The sequence below is a fragment of the Poecilia reticulata genome, chromosome 13, assembly GCF_904066995.2.
Source record: "Poecilia reticulata chromosome 13, P_reticulata-male-v2, whole genome shotgun sequence".
Taxonomy (NCBI): Eukaryota; Metazoa; Chordata; class Actinopteri; order Cyprinodontiformes; family Poeciliidae; genus Poecilia; species Poecilia reticulata.
In genome coordinates, this window is record NC_088842.1 from 3752782 (window position 1) to 3776385 (window position 23604).

General features: G+C 41.7%; 1 protein-coding gene across 8 annotated transcripts in view; it reads left to right on the forward strand.

Moving 5' to 3' along the window:
* Positions 1–23604, forward strand: part of sorl1 (sortilin-related receptor, L(DLR class) A repeats containing) — a 310404-nt gene that overhangs the window by 35017 nt on the left and 251783 nt on the right. For 6 of the 8 annotated variants that reach the window (XR_014090459.1, XM_081614355.1, XM_081614354.1 and 3 more), the window contains exons 3-4: positions 3917–4051; positions 10186–10347. Coding sequence is in view for 7 of the 8 variants with exons in the window: in XM_081614355.1 (XP_081470481.1) it covers positions 3917–4051; positions 10186–10347 (297 nt within the window). In the remaining variant the exon portion in view is untranslated. Of the gene's footprint in view, positions 1–3916; positions 4052–10185; positions 10348–12259; positions 12302–23604 lie in introns of those variants that run through there. The other 2 variants (XM_081614353.1, XM_081614351.1) reach the window with 2 other exon arrangements.

Genomic DNA, 23604 nt, shown 5'->3' on the forward strand with positions numbered 1-23604 from the left:
TGCTGGGAAAGTTGTCAGAACGCTGGTTTGTTAATGAAGTTTGACTGACCTATCTACCTGCCGACCTGATAACCAGGTCGGCAGGTAGATCAGGTCGTCTGCAGGTCATTTAGCACCACGTTCTCCACGAACATGCTGTGCATGAACGGAGAAGGGTGACCATCGGCCGGCCATGCCCCGGCCCAGTCGCGGAAGGCTCTCCTCGCCGACCCGAGTCGGACTGTTTTGTTGACATTCTTTATGTCAACAAAGTGGCTTAAGATATTCATCAGGGATGCTTTGACTAGGGTTACCAAGGGACCAGCCCATATACATTTAAAGCCAGGGGTGTCGGGGGAAGAGAGACAGAGACTGCGGCGGCAGCTTGTAGGTTGGTCTGTGTTACCCAGAAAGCAGTTGGGCACAATATCGCAACACCAACACCGTGAGTGAAACAATGACTGGGGCAGCCTATTATATAAAGTACTTGGGGACCACTTCTTTATTATTACACATCCACATTTGTAGAGTACAGAACAAATCGCGTCCTGTATAGGTTCAGTACGGGACGGGTGGCAACCCTAACTGTAACGTCTATTCTATGCGCCTTATAATGTGGTGCGCCTTATATATGAAAAAAGTTTTAAAATAGGCCATTCATTGAAGGTGCGCCTTATAATCCGATGCGCCTTATGGTGCGGAAAATACGGTATTCCCACTTAAGAATTAGTGTTTCAATAGAATTGTCATTTGATATATTTAGAATAAGTTCCTTAATAAATTGACAAAACTAAGTTTGTAAGAAGCTTTGAATTAAATTTCCAGTAAGTATTAGGTTTATAACTTCTATTTAGTTTTAAATTGATAATGCAGTGATCACTTAAAGGACAGTTTGCTATCACGGTTTCTTTAAGACACTCAAGGACTGCAGCAGATACCGGTCAATAATCGATGCGTGATCTACTTTGACCATTAGGTTTGTGCCAAGTGAACTGTTTGACTATACTCTCCAACAATTTCGTGTTATTAACAAATTCTTTAAGAATAGGATTTAGAGTTTCTTATACCAGCAGTGAAGGCCATCGATCCATCCATTCATCTGGAGCTAAATTGAAATTCCCTTCCAACTATGAAATGATCCGTAGGAAAATTAGCAGTGAGCTCCACAATAACCATTGTTATTTGATGCAACAGATCTCTATTGTATTGATCATTATTATATCCATAAATGTTTAACAAAATTATTGGAACATTATCAACTTCCAAACACAGACTACCCAATGAAGATGGACATCTTCATCTGCTTTTTCACTCAAAATCTTAGACGGACATCTGAAAAAGCAGATGGCGACTCCAGCCGATCAATTTGTCCCATGACATAAGATAATTTTATCTTCCCATTGCTGCGACCAGAACTTCACATCAGATGCATCAGAATGAGTTTCCTGTAAAAAGGTGCAGTGTACTTGTTGTCCTCTACAAAACAAAAAAACTGCTTTCCGTTTAAGTGAGTCTTTTAGTCCCCTTGTGTTAAAAGAAACAAAAGAAAAATCGGTTTTTATCCGAAAAATAGAACACATGAGCACACGATTTAGGAGAGTGGAAAAAAACAACTTTGAGGTAGAGGTCCCTTTAACAGAACTGTCCACTATCTTTCCATGCTAATTTCTGCTGTATCTCAGTTCTTAGCTGAAGAAATATCCAGGATGCGTTTGCCTTCGATGAAACCAAACAGGCCCCTGAAGCCCACAACTTTGCCTTCTTTTCTTGCTTTTTTTTGGCCACAGTGCTTGTCTTGCTTTCCAATCTTCTGGTGTCAAATCTTCAGAGAAGCAAACTCCTTCTTTGCAGATGGGAGAAGTTTTAGTTCTCCTTCAGATGTCGTCTCTCAGGGCTCGTTTCACAAACAGAATGATGATCTGTCTGTCCCCGTTATGCATCTTTTGACCCACTCTGGACAACGACCTCTTCATCCATCTTTGAAGAAAAATCAGGTGCAATTTTGCACAGAACCGCCACCACTTCTTCTCGGATGTTCTCACTAGACTTTTCCTTTTATGCGGAGGCACCACTGTCTTTCATATTTTTCACTGTTCAGGACTCCTTTCAACTGCATGTTCTCTTTGGAGAGTGTATCCACTTGTTTCTCCAATTCTATTATTTTCTTTTTGCTATATTTTAGTTCCTCTGAGTTGAGCTGAGCCGACTTAGCAATAGCCGCTAGCATAGCACGGTGCTGCTTCATTTGCATGCCAACTTCTTCCATGCCGTCATCTACTTCCTGTCCTAACTCCTAAGGAACTTATAGCGCTCAAAATAGCCTCAGTGTTCATTTCTTCCTGGGACGTACCTTTCGTTCTTTTTCCATGTGTTTTGGAGGAGATTTTTTCAGGAATGCTAGTTGGGGTCCTGGCTTCCCTTTCCCGTTTGCTAGCTGCAGTTGACTCCACTGGCACAGAATAGTTGTGATCACTTTCTGAGTTTTTAGAATGCAGAGACTTGACTCCAGGTGGCATAAACTTGTTGCTTTTCTTCGTACTTCAAGCTGAGTACTGATATTTCAGATATTTACTAGTAGTTTACTTCATAAATTAACTTGGAGTCGGGACCTCAGAGAAACATGACTACCTTGTCCGCCATATTCCCCAGAAGCTCACATTACCACAAGGTAGATCACATTGGGTACATAGGTGTAAATCCCGGGGGTTTGGGGGAGTCCGGACCCCCCCAATCTTGGAAAAGTCTAGAATTGTCCCCCCATAAAAAAATAATTGAAGAAACGTTTGCATTTAAATAAAATCAATATGAAAATGCAAAAAAAAAAACAAAAATAAATCTCCCATTAATCTCAGAACAAAATAAGAATTTTTAGCCCCCTCTCCCTCACCATCTTTAGAACAATGGTTCAGTCCAAAGTGTAGGAGGAGCAACTGCTACACTGCTTTCATAGACTTAAGCTTTTTTGTTAAAGGTAGCAAACATCTCATTCATATTTAACTCTAAGTTTTAGCTAATTAGAAGAGTTTGTGGGAGCCGAGAACATATAGTAAAAACAGAAAGCTGCCTTTATTTCTCACCGTCTTCAACATAGAGCCTTTAAAATCACAAAATAAAATCAGAATATTTTTCTATATAAACTCTCGTGCTTTAAGTGTTACGTTTAAATTATAATACTCCCTAGATATTAATTTCTATCTACTTATTTGTTCTCAGTCACCCAGGACATGACAAAACTAAAAAAGGCTTAAAAATAAAGCAACTTAATAAGTTATAATTTAAATAGATCATAACTTGTATTGGGAGCCATTTCAGTAAACCAATGTTTATGAGGAATTTTATTAAGAGAAGGTACCTATTAAAGCTTTTGTATTAAGAACCTTAGATTTTTGTAAAAGTGGAACAGAGATTAGATCAGTCAGACTAAACAAAACTCGTATCTAAGCAACATTTGAATTTTAGTTTTACTTCTCTGCAGGCTGCTTACTGAGAATAAAACATGTTTCATGTGCATGACTAGTCATTTTTGGTCCTGCAGCTTGAATGTAGTTTAAAAACTTTTTAAACTGCATTTTACGTAACATTTCAATGGAACTTCGCCAACCCCCCCAAAATTGCTCTTAAGAAATTTTCTTGTTAATGGTCCCTTCCAAAAATGAGATGGGATTTACGCCCTTGATTGGGTAGCGCCGGTAGTTAGAACACCAGGTCTGTGGAAATGGGATTACTTCAAAGTAGAGCTGAGCCAGGCTGGGTCGAGTAGACCAGGGCTGCTAAAGTAGAGCCAGTGTTAAAGGGACAATAGATGAAATGGTCATTAGCCAAACTTGCTGTACAACACTAGTAGTAACTACAGAAAAAGGGAATCATTGTTCTAAAGTTGCACACAGCGAGGCTTTGGAATGGGCCTTAAAATCCTGATCCCCGTGTTGTTCTTCAGGTCTATGTTTCGTACAACTATGGGACAACTTTCATACCGGTGTCGGCCAACTTCCAGCTCTCCGAAGCAAAGGCCAAGAACGGCAGTAAGCAGGTCATCTCTCAGTTCTACCACAGCCCTGTAGACAACCGCAGGGTGAGTCGCTAACCTTCTTCTACTGTGGCTGATATATTCACAACAAACATGGAAACAGCCGCATCATTTTGCTGCATGTTATGCACCATTTCATGTGCATCAGAGTTGCCAGGAGTGCACATGTGTGTCTGTTTGTGTGAAGAAGTTTTCTTGCACTTTTTTCCTGCACTTTTTCAGCAACAAAGCAGTTCAAAGTGCATTATGTGTCACCAGTGCGGCCATTTACCTTGTGTAACATTCATGGTACTTTAGGAACCATGAATAAAATAACTCATCTGTCTTTATTTTATTTTTTTTTTTTTAAGAAATGAAAAACTATAACAATTTAACTTCATATGACTTGATGTGCAACCTTGAAAGAGCAACTATATTGATAGGAAAAACAAAAAGCAACTTACATTAATCTGTTTGGTTTTGGCTTAGTCATGCACATAGTTTGCAATCCATTAGCACAGACTGAATATTGATAGAAATATTTTGCTCTCCTTGAGGTGGAACTTCGGTACCTCAATAAAGGTTCTTTCTATTGATACATTTTAAGCATTTCGATGAGGCATTAGATGTTTGGTCAGTGATCCCTTTGGTTCTGAATGTTGTGCAGCTGCAAGGATTTTTGCTAATAATTTTCTACTTTCTAACAACTGGTATGATGAATAACCATGGTAACAAGGTATTGTTTTAGCTAGCTTTGCTAGTATCACGTCCACAGAGCTTACCTTTCTTTAAGCTTTCCTTTCCAAGTGATGCTAAAAGTTGGACGAAGTCCCCACCATCTGTGAAAGCGAAGCGCTGCTGATTTTACATGTCGCCATATCTTATGATTTATGCAGCGCTATTATATTACTGACAATTAGACAGACATCTTCTCCCACTCAGACAAAAAACCACTGCGCATGTCTTGAAGCTACGCGTGCGAGTAAAGGGGGAGGCAATGGGTGACAACAGACACGTAATTCACGTTCTTGCTTGGATTTTACGGCGCCACCTTAAGTCCCTGAACTTCACATTTTAACAGACAAAAAGAGCAATGCGACTTGGATGTAACGAGTAACGCGACAATTTTGTAGAAATGCACTGAAGTAGAAAGTACAGATACTTATTGTAAAATGTAGTGGAGTAAAAGTAGAAAGTATCCATTATTAAATCTACTTAAGTAAAGTACAGATGCACGAAAATTGTACTTAAGTACAATTTTCACTGCTGAAGGGCAATATAGTATACAGACTTCATAATCTGCACTCTTTCGGTTGAATGCAGTATTTATTTCTACTTTGGCTTTATGTTGTTTAGTTTTTATTCAAGTACGTTTTTTGTTAATGGAGACTGAGAATCCATTTTATTTTTGTTTTTGGTTGTTATTCAGTTCCAGTGTTATGTGTTCTTTTGAAAATAAAGTGCATCTATGGCAGGAAATTGCAGGAAATGATTACGTCATTTCCATTAAATCAGTGTCAAAAGGTCTTGAAACAATATTATGGTTTATTGCAAAACATTTTTGGACAATCGCTCAGCAAAATTTGTTATCGTGACAGGCCTAGCTAGCTGCAAGTCCAGTTAACTAATTTTAATTATGGGACATAATTTAATTTTAATACTTTAATAATATTTTAATAATATATTTAGCCAAACACACCTGGCCCTTAAAAGCAACACTTACTTCCCTACCTGACCTTCTCTGACTCAACACTTGCTGGTGTCTCCATCATCATGTTCTGATCCTCTCTAGCAGCAGGAGGAATCAGTAATACCTACAAGCCTATCCTGCTTCAGCTGCACTCTGCTGGTCATACTAGAATGGGGAATTAGGAGAACACCAATTTAATGTAACATAACACAGCAAAAGCTCCTCTTTGGGCTGCCACCTTATCGTGGTGGAGGGGTTTGAGTGTCCCAATGATCCTAGGAGCTATGCTGTCTGGGGCTTTATGTCCCTGATAGGGTCACCCAAGGCAGACAGGTCCAAGGTGAGGAACCAGACAAAGCACAGCCCGAAGACCCCTTATGATAGAAAATATCTTTAGATCTGGTGTTCCCTTGTCCGGACGCGTGTCACCGGGGCCCCACTTTGGAGCCAGGCCTGGAGGTGGGGCACGATGGCGAGCACCTGGTGGCCGGGTTTTTAGCAGTGTAGCACCAACACTGTTTATAGTGGGGATGATGTGCTGCTGACCTCAATTCGGGACGTTGTGGGCCGGTGGGCGGAATACTTCGAAGAACTCCTCAATCCCACCAACATGCCTTCTCCAATCTCTGGGGACGAGGTCACCGAAGTGGTCAAAAAGCTCCTCGGCTGCAGGGCCCCGGGGGTGCATGATATCCGCCCGGAGTTCCTTAAGGCTCTGGATGTTGTACAGTTGTGTTGGCTCAAGCGACTCTGCAATATTGCATTGACATCGGGGGCAGTTCCCCTGGATTGGCAGACTGGGGTGGTGGTCCCCCTGTTTAAAAAGGGGGATCGGAGGGTGTGCTCCAATTACAGGGGGGGTCACACTCTTAAGCCTCCCTGGTAAGGTCTATTCAGGGGTCCTGGAGAGGAGGGTCCATCGGATAATCGAACCTCGGATTCAGGAAGAGCAGTGTGGTTTTCATCCTGGTCGTGGAACACTGGACCAGCTCTACACCCTCAGCAGGGTCCTGGAGGGTGCATAGCAGTTCGCCCAACCAGTCTACATGTGTTTTGTGGACTTGGAGAAGGCGTTCGATCGTGTCCCCAGGGGGGCTTTGTGTTGGGTTCTCCGGGTGTTTGCGGTACCGGGCCTTTTGATACGGGCTGTCAGGTCCCTGTATGACCGGAGAGTCTGGTCTGCATTGCCACTAAGTCGGGCTCGATTCCAGTGAGAATTGGACTCCGCCAAGGCTGCCCTTTGTCACCGATTCTGTTCATTACTTTCAAGGACAGAATTTCTAGGCGCAGCCGAGGTGTTGAGGGGATCCGTTTTGGTGGCCTTAGGATCGCATCTCTGCCTTTTGCGGATGATGTGGTCCTGTTGGCTTCATCGGAACGTGATCTGCAGCTCTCACTGGAGCGGTTCGCAGCAGAGTGTGAAGCGGCCAGGATGAGGCTCAGTGCCACGGAGGCCATGGTCTTGAGCCGGAAAAGGGTAGAGTGCCTTCTCCGGGTCAAGGGGGTCGTCCTGCCTCAAGTGGAGGAGTTTAAGTATCTGGGGATCTTGTTCATGAATGAGGGAAGAAGGGAGCGGGAGATCAACAGGCGGATTGGGGCAGCGTCTGCCGTGAAGCGGGCGCTGTACCAAACAGATTCCTTCGTGGTGAAGAGAGAGCTGAGTCAAAAAGCGAAGCTCTCGATTTACCGGTCGATCTACGTTGCCACCCTCATCTATGGTCATGAGCTTTGGGTCATGACCGGTAGAACGAGATCACGGATACAAGCAGCCGAAATGGGTTTCCTTCGCAGGGTGGCTGGGCTCTCCCTTAGAGATGGGGTGAGAAACTTGGTCATCCGGGAGGGACTCGTAGTAGAGCCGCTGCTCCTCCACGTCGAGAGGAGCCAGTTGAGGTGCCTCGGGCATCTGGTAAGGATGCCTCCTGGACGCCTCCCTGGTGAGGTGTTCCGGGCACGTCCCACCGGGAGGAGGCCTTGAGGAAGACCCAGGACACGCTGGAGGGACTATGTCTCTCGGATGGCCCTGGAACGCCTTGGGGTTCCCCCGGAGGAGCTGGAAGAAGTGGCTAGTGAGAGGGAAGTCTGGGCCTCCCTTCTGAAGCTGCTGCCCCCGCGACCCGACCCCGGATAAGCGGCAAAAAATGGATGGATGGATGGAACACAGCAAAAGGCATATTCGGAATAAAACTAAGTACAAGACACATACACACCAAATAAAAAACACAGAAATTATGTGAATATCCTACTTCGGTCTGTGATCTACCAGCTTAGTTTTACATTTTACATCTGGAAGAAAATATATATTTAAAAGTTACATTGCCTCCCCTCATCAACTGGTAAATAAATAACCTGCAAATTAACGTGGACCTAATAACATTTGTGCAACGATCCGCTGTTTTCCCACTTAAGCTTCAATGCTAGTTAATACACACACACGCACAGACACACAGGATTACACAACAGTTTTTAACACATATTTCCTCCAGATACGTTTGGTATTTTCCACGCTTAATGCCACTCGACAGAGGTGCGCTGGTTAACAAATTCAACATAAAGACAGGTGAATATTACACAAGCCTAGTTTATGAACTTTACCTAGTGCTAACATTAGCTAGCACAATATGCTTCCGGGGATTGCGGCAGACAAAATATGTGACTGTCGTCATAAGTTGTGTAAGATTTTTTCTTTGAAACAGGGTGGATACTTTAGTAGCTTCTAAACTGTGTAATTTTGTGAAGATTACTTACCATTCACATTCTGTGTCCTGTCACTGAAGCCCTGCAGTTCTGGACAGAGTTCTGAGATCTCAGGGAGTCGGAGTCATCCGCTTTAGTCAGCGCTAACCAATCGGAACACGTCTTACATTGCTCATCCTTAAGCCCCGCCTAGAATGTTCATGAGATTCGCAAGTAAATACAGTTGAGTTTAATCAAAAAATGTTGAGTTCAACCAAAAAACAGGAGCTTCAAATAAAATTTACTCAACCAAAAACTTAGGCTGTCAACCAAAAAATTCTGATATGCAAAAATAAGTTTCAAACAAAAATTAGTAATTTGAATTAAAAAAAAAAATCTTTAAACATTTTTTTGCTTCGTAAAAAAATTATTTTCATTATTAAAAAGTTAAGATTTTTTTTTGTTTAAATTTTTTTTTTTTTATTGAATACTACTTTGATGGCGGCCTTAAGCTCATCCAGAGTGTTGGGTCTTGCGTCTCTCAACTTTCTCTTCAAAATATCCCACAGAATCTCTATGGGATTCAGGTCAGGAGAGTTGGCAGGCCAATTGAGCACAGTAATACCATGGTCAGTAAACCATTTACCAGTGATTTTTGGCACTGTGAGCAAGTGCCAGGTCGTGCTGAAAAATTAAATCTTAATCTCAATAAAGCTTCTCAGCAGATGGAAGCATGAAGTCCTCCAAAATCTCCTGATAGCTGCATCATTGACCCTGCCCTTGATAAAACACAGTGGACCAACACCAGCAGCTGACATGGCTCCCCAGACCATCACTGACTGTGGGTACTTGACAATGGACTTCTGGCATTTTGGCATTTCCTTCTTCCCAGTCTTCCTCCAGACTCTGGCACCTTGATTTTCGAATGACATGCAAAATTTGCTTTCATCCGACAAAAGTACTTTGGACCACTGAGCAACAGTCCAGTGCTGCTTCTCTGTAGCCCAGGTCAGGCGCTTCTGCCGCTGTTTCTGGTTCAAAAGTGGCTTGACCTGGGGAATGTGGCACCTGTAGCACATTTCCTGCACTCGCCTGTGCATGGTGGCTCTGGATGTTTCTACTCCAGACTCAGTCCACTGCTTCCACAGGTCCCCCAAGGTCTGGAATCGGTCCTTCTCCACAATCCTCCTCAGGGTCCGGTCACCTCTTCTCGTTGTGCAGCGTTTTCTGCTACACTTTTTCCTTCCCACATACTTCCCACTGAGGTACCTTGATACAGCACTCTGGGAACAGCCTATTCGTTCAGAAATGTCTGTGTCTTACCCTCTTGCTTGAGGGCGTCAATGATGGCCTTCTGGACAGCAGTCAGGTCGGCAGTCTTACTGCCTACCCTAACCCTGTCTTGCGGTTTTGAGTAATGAACCAGGGTGGGAGTTTTTAAAAGCCTCAGGAATCTTTTGCAGGTGTTTAGAGTTACTTCGTTGATTCAGATGATTAGGTTAATTGCTCGTTTAGACAACCTTTTCATGATATGCAAATTTTTTTGAGATAGGAATTTTGGGTTTTCATGAGCTGCATACCAAAAATAATCAGTATTAAAACAATAAAAGATCTGAAATATTTCAGTTGGTGTGCAATGAATCTAAAATGTATGACAGTTTAATTTTTATCATTACATTATGGAAAATAATTAACTTCATCACAATATGCTAATTTTTTGAGAAGGACCTGTATATGATGCTTCTCCCTTTCTCAGGTTTTTTGGAGAGTTTTGTCATTATTGCAAACTATATTGCAGATTAAAATCTAATGCTCTGTCCTCACTCCTTCTTAGTATCTGTTTGTGGACTCCACCAACAACTATTTGTGGAGCACATTTGACTTCTGTAAGACGGTGCAAGGCTTCTCCGTCCCGTTCAGACCCACCGACCTGCTGCTTCACCCAAGACGCTCCAACTTGCTGCTAGGATATGATGGCTCCCATCCCAACAAACAGGTAGAGCCTCTTCTTGCTCTCCAGGTTTTAAATCCTCTCCAGGTGTGGGCTGATTTCTGAGTTGACTTTCTGTATAAATGCTGCCCTGTCTACATTATCAGTGCACTAGCACAGCTAAGTTATTCTGCAAATATATATATACTGTATATATTTTACAAAACAAAGGATTTTATGTTTTGCTTTCAGCCACTGGTATGACTTCTCAATATTTATGACTGTTGTCATAAAGTGTAATTTGGTAAATAATGACACTTTTAATGCAAAGTTGACATTCAAAATGTCTTGTTATGACAACTTGACAGTAATCTACCCAGCTAGCAAGCAAATGTATGGACTACGTCCGCCGAACATAGTCTGAAAGTTGAACGTCAAACGTTCGGATTTGACGTTCGCCGAATATTGACTGAACGTTCACGCCGAACATTCGCACATTATGGAAAATAAAAATATATTTTTTGTACTTTTATTTAATCAATTTTAATATCTTTAAAACCTTTATGGTGTGGTGGTTAATATTTTTGACAATCTTTATTTTTGTCCTTTTAGAATGTCTGCATCTCGGAATGTTGTCTGAAATTCGTATGAATGTACCGGTGCAACGTTTTTATAAAATGTGGTTGCTAACTTTAATACCGAATTTAGGCATAGGGGGCTCCACGCCCGGTGTTCTGTTTATCTGTGCTACCCGTAAAACTGGCCTACATTGTTGTAATGCGCATGCTCACATCGATGCTACGTCACATACTGCTTACTCAGCAGATTTCTTATAAATATGTCCTACCTGTGGAAGTTTCGTTTCATGTGTTTTATTTCATCGCAGATTACGGTAAGTTTTATTTAACTTATTTTATACCTGGCTTTCATTAGCTGCCGTAGTTTACATGACAGGCAGATTGTAAATATATTTATAAATGGCTTTAGTTGCCGTCTGCAATGTCGTTACTGTAAACAAGTCATTGTTTGGCAGTTAATCAGGACAAAATGCGTTGTTTTGTGGGCTTTTTTGTCCCTATACTTTAAAATGTTTTAGTTTAATACTCTTTATTACTAAACCTTGCTAAATAGATATTGGTAGCAATACTATGTGAGATTGAAGCTGTGTAATAGCGGTGTAATATTAGTGTACATGAATCATATCCCATCACTTCAGGATCACAGTGACCTGCGCAGTTCGGTGGACACATTGTGGCTGCGCTGCATCTGATAATAGACATACAACGTATTAATGCGCAAAAAAAGTGTTGTGGTGATCTGTATTTGTCTGTGTTTACTTTAATTCCAATAAAAACCTGTTTCCCCTGCCTGATACCATTTTATTCTTACAAACACCTCTGTATTTAAAATATTTTTAACAGGTAGGATATTCTAATAAAAGGATTAGTGCATACATCTATAGCTTTTCATTTTAAATGGGTAGGATATTGAGATGAAGGAAGTGATATTCTTGTGGTTTTGTCGTGTATAAAAATTGTTCCATTGCTAAGCTAAGCATAACTCCTAGGCTTCCACTTCAGTCCTGTCACTCAAATAATGTTATCCAATATCTTTAACATTAACACAACCCGCTATAGTTTTCTGTTTGCAAACATGACGGTAGGAGTTTTGGATGCATAGCACTGACAGATAGACTTAGCTATCTATTCATGCTGTGATAGGAAAATCTGACAAGGTAGCACTGATAGTCAGAACACCGGCCAAACATTATCCTCTCCATTCAAGTAATGGTTATAAGTCTGATTTTTCTCATTCCCTTTGCGGCATAATTTGCATTGCATTTATTCTAAAGTAATGTAAATGTATCTCAAAGGAGAGTAATACTTGAATAGTCCGAGGAGTACTTTCATTTAGAAAATATATATGTTCTGCCGAGTGACGTCACTTCCCAACCCAGATTGTATTCGGATTTCTGCAGTTATGAAACAACGCTTCTGTACTTCACATGAAACCTTGTTTGGTAAGTTATTGGTTTGCATTCTTATTTGTATCATATTCTGACCAAGCATGTGGTTAGAGCGTAAAAAGCCTTATAGCTTGTTACTGACGCTTTTTGTGTGTATGTTTGTATCACCTCAAGCTTTGTCGTCCTTCATTATCGACCACATAGTGCCATTATCTCATGACTTCTCAATTTTTATCATAAGTTTGACGCAGCTAGAAATATTTTTCTGTGTGAAATGTGCTGTTCTATTTTTTCTGGATGTTGTAGTTTCCTGGATCACATTGTCAACATAACTGGTAAGCTGGTAATCAAGAGAATTTGCGGTCGGACTGCTTCATTTATAGACTGAGAGCCATAGAAAAAATCCCAGCATGGCCTCAGTCCACATATCTACCAAAGGTCAGGCGGAGTGGTGCTACTGGCTATCGAGTAAAAATGATAGGAGGAACTGAATGCAAATTGGCTTTTTCAGCGTATCAAATGGAAACATTTATGTTTGAGATGTACTTTGTCCTTTTTAAAAAGCCAGGTTAAAGAAAATAAATGCATTAATACTGCCAAATGTGCAAAACTCTGACATTTTCCAACACAGCCATGAGAAGAGACAGCTTAAAGGGAGTTACACCATTTAATTTTCCTTTGGGATCAATGAAGTATTTTTGAATTTACTTATTTTTTGAGCCCCTTTTGCTCTGCAGAGCTGCGGTTCAAATCGGGCCAGCCAGCCTGTTGATTGGTTCATTGGCTGCAGGAGAAGAAAAATGACCAGATCTCTGGATCAGAGGAGCACTAGACTTTCTCAATGTCTGTCATTTCAATATGCTGCATCAATAAATTCCCTTCATAATCTATTTTTACCCTACACTGGGATTACAATCGCCTCTTCAGCCAAAGATTTTAATGTAAAATGTAAATACCATTTCTCCAATTGAACCGATCAGAAGTTGGCTAGGCTGTGAATGAGGGGATTTCCGCATCTGGGGACTGGTCCCTTATTTTAATTTCTGAAAGGTGGCAGGCAACCCTAGTAATCTTTAATGTTATTACTGTAAAATTAATAAATTCTTTGCCAAGTGTTTTTAAGTGGTTGTCATCAATTTTCCAATTTGACACAACACTGATTTAATATCCCTAGGAAATGGAAGACAACTTGTATAAAAGGTGCTGATATTTCTGTATTTTATTTTGTATTATTGGTTTAGACATCCTAGGAATTGACGTAAGCCTGAGTTTTAGTGCTGCACCATAGACATAAATACATAAGACGCCTCATTGAGTGCTGAGTCCTACTGGCTTGTGGCGGCCAAGCGTTCATAGCGACGTCGCTTTTTGATCCTTCGATGTCGGCTCTTCCTATCATTGTGAAGCAGAATTCACCAAGCGTTGGATTGTTCACCCACTAATAGGGAACGTGAGCTGGGTTTAGACCGTCGTGAGACAGGTTAGTTTTACCTGTCTCACGATTGTCTGAACCGCCCCACAACGTGTCGTCACTTTACCGTCCTTTTGCCCAAACTTCAAAACATCTCATCCGCTTCCGATGATTTGAGTTTGAGGTTTCCGGATGCACCCAGGGTCCTTTAGTTTAGGTTGCATCCCAGCTTGGTTAGCTTATTCAATAATCCAACGACAGGACTGCCATCTTGTATGTTGCATCTTGTATGTAGCAGCAGAGTGATGGGAGCTCCCTAAGTTCTGTGTTTTGTGGACTTGTTTCAACCGTTTTACAATGCAAACTGGATTCATTGGCATCACCTTTCACAGGTAAGGATGAAAGAGCAGAATTACTTGACTTTGCAGCCAAAAACTTGCTTCTAAACAACCGAGAAATATTTTCTATGTAGCTAAATTGGTCCGAAGTAACCACAGATTGTTAGCGTAGCTAATGTTTTCATACTGCTTTCTATTGAGAGAGGGCTGATGAGAAACCGCTGTTCAAGGGGAAGTGCATTAAAGACCCGGGGATTTTGTGAGGAAAGGTCAGCCAGGATCAGAGCTGGAGCTGCTGTTTTTCAGTCTCTGTTTCCCAGCTCAGCTTCACAATGTCGGTATTTAGCTATGCTATAAAGATGCTACGAGTCAGAGCCCCAACATGATGAAAATGTCTTTTTTCTGAATGTGAAGGAAAAAATATATATGTATTTTCTATTACACTTTTGGATAATTTCCATTTTATCCTTGGCTTTAGCCCATGTAGCAGGACGTCTCAGAAGTCATTGTGACCAGCAGACTGAAGCCCTGGCTGTGGCCGGTGTTCCCAGTGTAATAAATAAATGTGTATTCTTTCACTTTTTGTGTATTTTTAAATATCTCAATCTGAAGTATTAGTGTATTAATACAGCTTATGTAATGAAATAAAAATAATTTACTCTGTTAGAATTATTTTCACTCTTTGCTGTCAATAGCAGAGTTGACATATACTGTAATAAATATTTTATTTCTGGAAAATAAGAAAAATATTAAGTTTAATGATTGACATATCAAGTTATTTATTAATAATATAAAAAAAATAAATCCACAAGAAAATGTTTTTTTTTCTTGTCTTGAAATATTAAATGTACATTAAATTATGGAATTCTGTAAATATGTTCTTTAATAAAACACTAAGTGTGTGTCTGTTCATCAATGTCAATATAAATTGATAGAGATATAGAATCATTTCTATCAAATAAAAACATTGTGCTCTTTATTCAGAAATCCTCCAAAACAATTATCACATCAAAAGTTAGAAACTCTGTCTTTAATCGTTTCTTTGATTACCAAATATAAGGGCTAATATAAGGGCTAATCAGTCAACATAGAATGTGCAGTGTTAGTTTTCCTCCACACAGCATTTTCCATCCTGACCATATGGTTTAATATCGGTCTCATCTGACCATTCCACCTTGTTCTACATGTCTGCTGTGTTGCCTCTGACCTGTGACAAACTCTAAACAGGACTTAGCTTTGCTACAATAGATTTCTTTTAGCCACTTTTTAATATTTATGTTCTTTCAAGTCAAATATTTAAAACACTTTATTACAAAGGGAAATTAAATGTAACGTTTAATAATTCATATCATTCAAGTATCTTCAGAGTTGTGGATGATATTGTGGGTAAAAGGGATTTCCAGTAGCAGTCAGTCTTGCAATGAATCTGAAGAGACTTCTGACTGAAGACTGTTGCTCCATTACTCATGACATGCTACAGCTCAATTCTGGATTACAACATCAACTGTTTGGTGGCATAATCCATAGTGTTGGTAAACACTGCTAATGCTGCTCGATTGCTTTTGGCATTTGATTAGAAACACATTGGAGTTGGAATCTGATCCTTTCTTAATTTGATGGATTGGATTAAAAACTACTAAGCTGCATAAGTTTTCCATCAACCTATCCATCCATTGTCTATGACTCCTGATCCCTGCAGAGGTGCAGGACTCGTATCTATCTGAAGCTTTCATTGAACACAAGGCAGGTTAGACTCTACACACAAAGAACCAACAACCATGCATCCACCTAAGAGAAATTATGCTATTATGAATGTTTTTGCACTGCACCCAGAGAGAACCAGTGCATAATAGGTGCAAGTCCATGCAGAAAGTCTTCGGGTTAGGACTTCAACCCATGACCTTCTTGCCTCTGTGCTAGTAACTGAGTTACTTTGGATCCCACTTAAATTTGCTAGCAATTTTTAAAGCTACATTCCAGTCAATAAGTAAATATAAGTACAGAAAGAGGAAAAAAAGATAACATTTGCATGCATTAGTGAAGCCTCTGATGGAGCAGCTGAATTAAATACTATTTAAAAGTAGTAAAATCAATCTGGATGAATACATGCTGATGCTTTTAAGACCATTTTGGTCTTTCATGTCTTGGGAGCAGTGGTGGAGCAAGACGGGGGGCCGGAGGGGCCAGTGCCCCCCCTGCCATCTGATTGCCCCCCCCCAGTGATTGATATGTAACAGCACCAGGTCCTTCCTGTACATTATTTGGAATCATTCTAAGCCAACCTAATATCTAAAGAAGAAAAACAATAATAAATACATGAAAAGAAAATGTATAAAACTTTATACAAGTCCATGTGATGACATAAATAAATAGATTTATATCAGGCGCGACACCAACCTCCTTTATACTTGTACTCATAAAAACAAGATGAAATTGCTCTCCTGGATGTTTCAGTTGTGGTGCAACTCAAAGGCTAAAGAACACTTCATACCTGGTGATGGTAAAACACCAATAGGTTATTTACTGATCCTCCGCAAAAAAAAAAAAGAAAAGAAACCGAAGAGGGGCCGACAATGTTCGTAGTTTGGAGAAGAGGTGGCGCTAGAGTTTTTTTGTTGTCCGTCAAAGAAAAAAATCATTTTATTTCCAATTTGTAGTCATCAAACGAAACATTTAGTATTTCTCTGCGAGTAAACCAGGTAACATTTCACGAAATGATGATTAGAAGATGGCAGAACTCTGATCGTTTCCTGATCCCGCACTCACTTCCCTCGGCGGGAGAAAAACCCAGCAGAAGCGGATCAGTTGCGCTAGACACTCCAAAGCCTTTGATCCGTTAAAGCGTCCCGATCAGAGGTGATTTTCTGATAGATATTGTTCTTAGTATGATTAATAATGAGCTCCACGATGTTCTCTGTGCATTAAGTTGAACTGCCTGCGCACCAAGTGTCAGCTGCGCTTGATCACAGTCTGGACACGAAACCAGCGACTGCTCTCTGTTGTCGTGAAACCTGGCTGGAACTGGTTGAGATCTTTCCAGGACACACAGAAAACAGGTCACAAAGGCCTGGAGCTACTAGTAATCTTGTATTATGCTTTAATGTTGAATGAAACTCATGTAATCTTTGTTTTTATATGCAAAATGAATTTATTATGTTTTAAAGATGAGTAAAATACATTGTAATCCTTTCTTTAAAGGTTACAGGTTTGAGAGTAGAAATGAAAAGACCAGAGATAGATAAAAAGTGTCTGATGCTGTGTTACAAATAAAGGGGTGAAAGAACAGTTAAGAAGAGAGAAAAGAGGAAGTGAGATTTTTAGACTATATCTGCAGCAGGTGTGAATACAGATAGAGGACTTCAGCAAGAAGTTTTAAAGAGTAAGGAAGGTTAAAAGTTAAGTGGAATAAAGGTCAAGGCTAACTGAAGATACCTGATGTCAGGGAAAGTACGCGGGGATGTAGGAAGTGAAAGAACTGTGTATGTGCCCCCCCGAAATGTAAAAGGTATTAAAATGTATGCAGGCGATGAAACGGTGTTCTTAGTTCTGCGGTGTTCGAGTCGAGACCACACGAAGATGCAGCATTAAGATAAGGGCGAGGCAACGGGACTACGGGGAGGTCAAGACTTCGCGCCGCTCGAGAAAGGAACAAGATCCAGTTGCCCACAACCCGAGTTCTGATTTGACAACCGCCGTACACTCAACTCAAGACCATCTCAACGATGCAGCAGCAGACGTGGGGAATAAACAAAGATCACATATGGATAAAGAACTGATTTCATGGAGGATTCTCACCAGTTCAACTTTGGATTTATTCTAAATGGGATTCTGCCTTCTCAAGACGGGACCTTGTCCACCAGTTCAACTTTGGATTTATTCTAAATGGGATTCCGCCTTCTCAAGACAGGACCTTGTCCATGGATGTTAAAGTTTTCTGCTGCCAAGTTTAACCTCATCATCGGGGGTCGAGTGGAGCTGCATCCCAAAGCCTCTCAGTTTTAATTTAGTGACACAGTAGGGACTGGTAGGGAGTGTGATTTCTAAATATTTTACTTATATTAATCTTTTAATTTTTTCTTTCTGATTGAAGAAGCTCTATGTCATTTTCCCCTGCTAAAGCTTGCTAATAAAATACTAAAGTCTAAATTGATGCTGTGGACAGTTAAATTAATTAAGTCACTCAGAAACTAGTTTTTCAGGTTAATGTAAAATCAATGTTCATAATCCTAGTAAATTGGGGGCTTCAGACGTTTCTTTGGTTATGATAAATAATGACCCTGGGACTCACACCGAGTCTCTAAAATTATCTAAGCTGTAACAAGTGCACGTTATTAATTAGAGAGAGAGCTACCGTTAACGAATGGTTTTTGTTCTCGGGCACCGGCGAGCTACTCCGATGTCTGATATAGGAACTGTAGCGGGTCATAACGTTCGGATTGAAGGTAGTTAGAGCTTAGACGTGTCTCTCGCAGCCAGCTTAAACAAAATGTCCTCTACAATTCAGCCGTGGTAATACCCAGGAATTAGGGGCTTTTTCGGACCCGTTAGTTGGAGAGCTGGTCAGTAGTCAGTCCGATAGAGTTGGGAGGTTTTAGGGGCGTGGCTGATTACTGGGTAATAACACTGTTCTTATCAAGACGAGGTGAGGAGGGAATCTGACATATTAACTGTTAAGTTTTTACTGGGTTTGTGTTTAAAACGCCATTAACGTAAGCAGTGTAACTAAATTTTGTATATTTGGCATTTGTCATCTCATGTGTGATTAATTGGAGCGTAATGGTGGAGCATTTATGCACATTTATTGTCCAGCGCACTGCGCTTGTTTCTGATGAATCTGCATTTTAATTTCTTTGACACAGGGGCTTAAAAAATAACCAAATATTCAGGTTGGTTATTTTTTAAAATTTTATATATAAATAAAAAACATTCCCTTCTCACTCTCCGCGAGTGGTTTCTTACATCCTCTGAGTTCGGGTCCTCTACCCTCTGGTAGAGGCCTCTGCCTGGGAGCTTGAGGGTTCTGCGCAGTATCTTGCATGTGCCTAGAACTGCACATTTCTGGACTGAGATGTCTGATGTTGTTCCTGGGATCTGTTTGAGCCACTGCTCCAGTTTGGGGGTGACTGCCCCGAGGGCCCCGATGACCACAGGCACCACTGTGGTCTTCACCTTCCAGGTCTTTTCCAGTTCCTCCCTGAGGCCCTGGTATCTATCCAGTTTCTCGTGCTCTTTTTTCCTGATGTTGTAATCACTTGGTATTGCTACATCCACCACAACGGCTTTCCTCTGTTCTTTATCCACCACCACAATGTCTGGTTGGTTCGCTATTACCATCCTGTCTGTCTGGATCTGGAAGTCCCACAGGATCTTAGCTCGGTCGTTTTCCACCACCTTTGGGAGTGTTTCCCACTTCAATCTCGGGGCTTCCAGTCCATATTCTGCACAGATGTTCCTGTACACTATGCCCGCCACTTGGTTATGTCGTTCCATGTATGCTTTCCCTGCCAGCATCTTGCACCCTGCTGTTATGTGCTGGACTGTCTCAGGGGCCTCCTTGCACAACCTACACCTTGGGTCTTGTCTGGTGTGGTAGATCTGAGCCTCTATTGCTCTGGTGTTTAGGGCCCGTTCCTGTGCAGCCAGGATGAGAGCCTCTGTGTTGTCCTTGAGTCCAGCTTTTTCCAGCCATTGGTAGGATTTCCTGATATCAGCCATTTCAGTTATTTGTCGGTGGTACATCCCATGTAGGGGCTTGTCCTCCCATGACGGTACCTCCAGCACCTCGTCCTCTGTTCCCCATTGCCTGAGACATTCGCTGAGCACATCATCCTTTGAGGCTTTGTCCTTGATGTATTTATGTATCTTGGATGTTTCATCCTGGACAGTGGCTCTGACACTCACTAGTCCTCTGCCTCCTTCCTTACGGCTTGTATACAGTCTCAGGGTGCTGGATTTGGGGTGGAACCCTCCATGCATGGTTAGTAGCTTCCGAGTCTTAACATCCGTGGCCTTCATCTCTTCTATTGGCCAGCTAATTATTCCTGCATGGTATCTGATTACTGGTAAGGCATAGCTGTTTATTGCACGGCTCTTGTTCTTGCCATTGAGCTGGCTTCTCAGGACTTGCCTTATTCGTTGGAGGTATTTGGCTGTGGCTCCTTTCCTTGTGACCTCATCGAGGTTACCATTTGCTTGTGGTATTTCCAGGTACTTGTAACTGTTCTCAATGTCTGCTATTGTTCCTCCTGGGACTGAGACCCCTTCTGTGTGGACGACCTTTCCTCTCTTTGTGACCATCCGACCACACTTGTCTAGTCTGAATGACATCCCAATGTCAGTGCTGTAGATGCTGGTGGTGTGGATCAGTGAGTCAATGTCTCGCTCGCTTTTAGCGTTCAGCTTGATGGCATCCATGTAGAGGAGGTGACTGATTGTGGCCCCATTCTTGAGTCGGTATCCATAGCCAGTCTTGTTGATGATTTGGCTGAGGGGGTTCAGGCATATGCAGAACAGCAGTGGGGACAGAGCATCTCCTTGGTATATGCCACATTTGATGGACACTTGTGCAAGTGGTTTGCAGTTGGCTTTGAGGGTGGTTTTCCACAGCCCCATCGAGTTTGCAATGAAGGTTCTTAGAGTCCTATTGATGTTGTACATCTCTAAGCATTCAATGATCCATGTGTGTGGCATTGAGTCATAGGCTTTCTTGTAATCAATCCAAGCGGTGCACAGGTTGGTGTGTCGGGTTTTGCAGTCTTGGGCGACTGTGTGGTCTACAAGGAGTTGGTGTTTGGCTCCTCTGCTATTTATGCCAATTCCCTTCTGTGCCGTGCTCATATATTTATCCATGTGCCTGCTTATCTTAGCCGCTATGATGCCTGACATGAGCTTCCATGTTGTAGAGAGACAGGTTATTGGCCGATAGTTGGATGGGACTGAACCCTTTGAGGGATCCTTCTGTATCAGGATTGTACGCCCTTCCGTTAACCATTCAGGGTGAGTCCCATTTTGTAGCAGCTGGTTCATTTGAGCTGCCAGTCACTCATGGAGGGCGGTGAGTTTCTTTAGCCAGTAGGCATGGATCATGTCAGGTCCTGGTGCTGTCCAGTTTTTCATACCCGAGACTCTTTCTTGGACATCTGCCACAGTGATGGTACCGGGGTTTGTTCAGGGAGGTTGCTGTGGTCCTCTCGTACAGAGGTTAGCCACTGTGCATTGCTGGTGTGAGACGCCTCCCTTTCCCATATGCCTTTCCAGTATTGCTCAGTCTCCAGCCTTGGTATATATATATATATATATATATATATATATATATATATATATATATATATATACAGTGGGGCAAAAAAGTATTTAGTCAGCCACCAATTGTGCAAGTTCTCCCACTTAAAAAGATGAGAGAGGCCTGTAATTTTCATCATAGATGTACCTCAACTATGAGAGGCAAAAGGAGAAAAAAAATCCAGAAAATCACATTTTCTAATTTTTAAAGAATTTATTTGCAAAATATGGTGGAAAATAAGTATTTGGTCAATAACAAAAGTTCATCTCAATACTTTGTCATTGCCAACAAAGGGTATATAACAGAGATCAAACGTTTTCTGTAAGTCTTCACAAGGTTCTCACACACTGTTGGTGGTATTTTTGCCCATTCCTCCATGCAGATCTTCTCTAGAGCTGTGATGTTCTGGGGCTGTCGCTGGACAACACGGACTTTCAACTCCCTCCTCAGATTTTCTATGGGGTTGACATCTGGAGACTGGCTAGGCCACTCCAGGACCTTGAAATGTTTCTTACGAAGCCACTCCTTCGTTACCCGGGTGGTGTGTTTGGGATCATCGTCCTGCTGAAAGACCCAGCCACTTTTCACCTTCAATGCCCTTGTTGATGGAAGGAGGTTTTCACTCAAAATGTGACGATACATGGCCCCATTCATTCTTTCCTTTACACGGATTAGTCGTCCTGGTCCCTTGGCAGAAAAACAGCCCTAAAGCATGATGTTTCCACCCCCATGCTTCACAGTAGGCATGGTGTTCTTTGGATGCAACTCAGCATTCATTCTCCTCCAAACACGACGAGTAGAGTTTTGACCAAAAAAGTTCTACTTTGGTTTCTTCTGACCATATGATATTCTCCCAGTCATCTTCTGGATCATCCAAATGCTCTCTAGCAAACTTGAGACGGGCCTTGACATGTACTTGCTTAAGCAGGGGGACAGGTCTGGCACTGCAGGTTTGAGTCCCTGGCGGCGTAGTGTGTTACTGATGGTAGCCTTTGTTACTTTGGTCCCATTTCTCTGCAGGTCATTCACTAGGTTCCCCCATGTGGTTCTGGATTTTTGCTCACCGTTCTTGTGATCATTTTGACCCCACGGGGTGTGATCTTGCGTGGAGCCCCAGATCGAGGGAGATTATCAGTGGTCTTGTATGTGTTCCATTTTCTAAAAATTGATCCCACAATTGATTTCTTTACACCAAGCTGTTGCAGATTCAATATTCCCAGCTAGGTGCAGGTTTATAATTTTGTTTCGGGTGTCCTTTGACAGCTCTCTAGTTTTGGCCATGGTGGAGTTTAGAGTGTGACTGTTTGAGGTTGTGGACAGGTATGTTTTATACTGATAACGAGTTCAAATAGGTGCCATTAATACAGGTAACAAGTGGAGGACAGAGGAGCCTCTTACAGAAGAAGTTACACGGCTGTGAGAGCCTGAAATTTCGCTTGTTTGTAGCTGACCAAATACTTATCTTCCACCATATATTGCCAATAAATTCTTTAAAAATCAGAAAATGTGATTTTCTGGATTTTTTTTTCTCCTTTTGTCTCTCATAGTTGAGGTACATCTGTGATGAAAATTACAGGCCTCTCTCATCTTTTTAAGTGGGAGAACTTGCACAATTGGAGATGACTAAATACTTTTTTGCCCCACTGTATATATATATATAAACACTGCAATATATACACTGCTCAAAAAAATAAAGGGAACACTCAAATAACACATCCTAGATCTGAATGAATGAAATATTCTCATTGAATACTTTGTTCTGTACAAAGTTGAATGTGCTGACAACAAAGTCACACAAAAATCATCAATGGAAATCAAATTTATTAACCAATGGAGGCCTGGATTTGGAGCCACACACAAAATTAAAGTGAAAAAACACACTACAGGCTGATCCAACTTTAATGTAATGTCCTTAAAACAAGTCAAAATGAGGCTCAGTATTGTGTGTGTAGGGAGGCCTGTATGACCTCCTTACAACGCCTGTGCATGCTCCTGATGAGGTGGCGGATGGTCTCCTGAGGGATCTCCTCCCAGACCTGGACTAAAGCATCTGCCAACTCCTGGACAGTCTGTGGTGCAACGTGACGTTGGTGGATGGAGCGAGACATGATGTCCCAGATGTGCTCAATCGGATTCAGGTCTGGGGAACGGGCGGGCCAGTCCATAGCTTCAATGCCTTCATCTTGCAGGAACTGCTGACACACTCCAGCCACATGAGGTCTAGCATTGTCCTGCATTAGGAGGAACCCAGGGCCAACCGCACCAGCATATGGTCTCACAAGGGATCTGAGGATCTCATCTCGGTACCTAATGGCAGCCAGGCTAC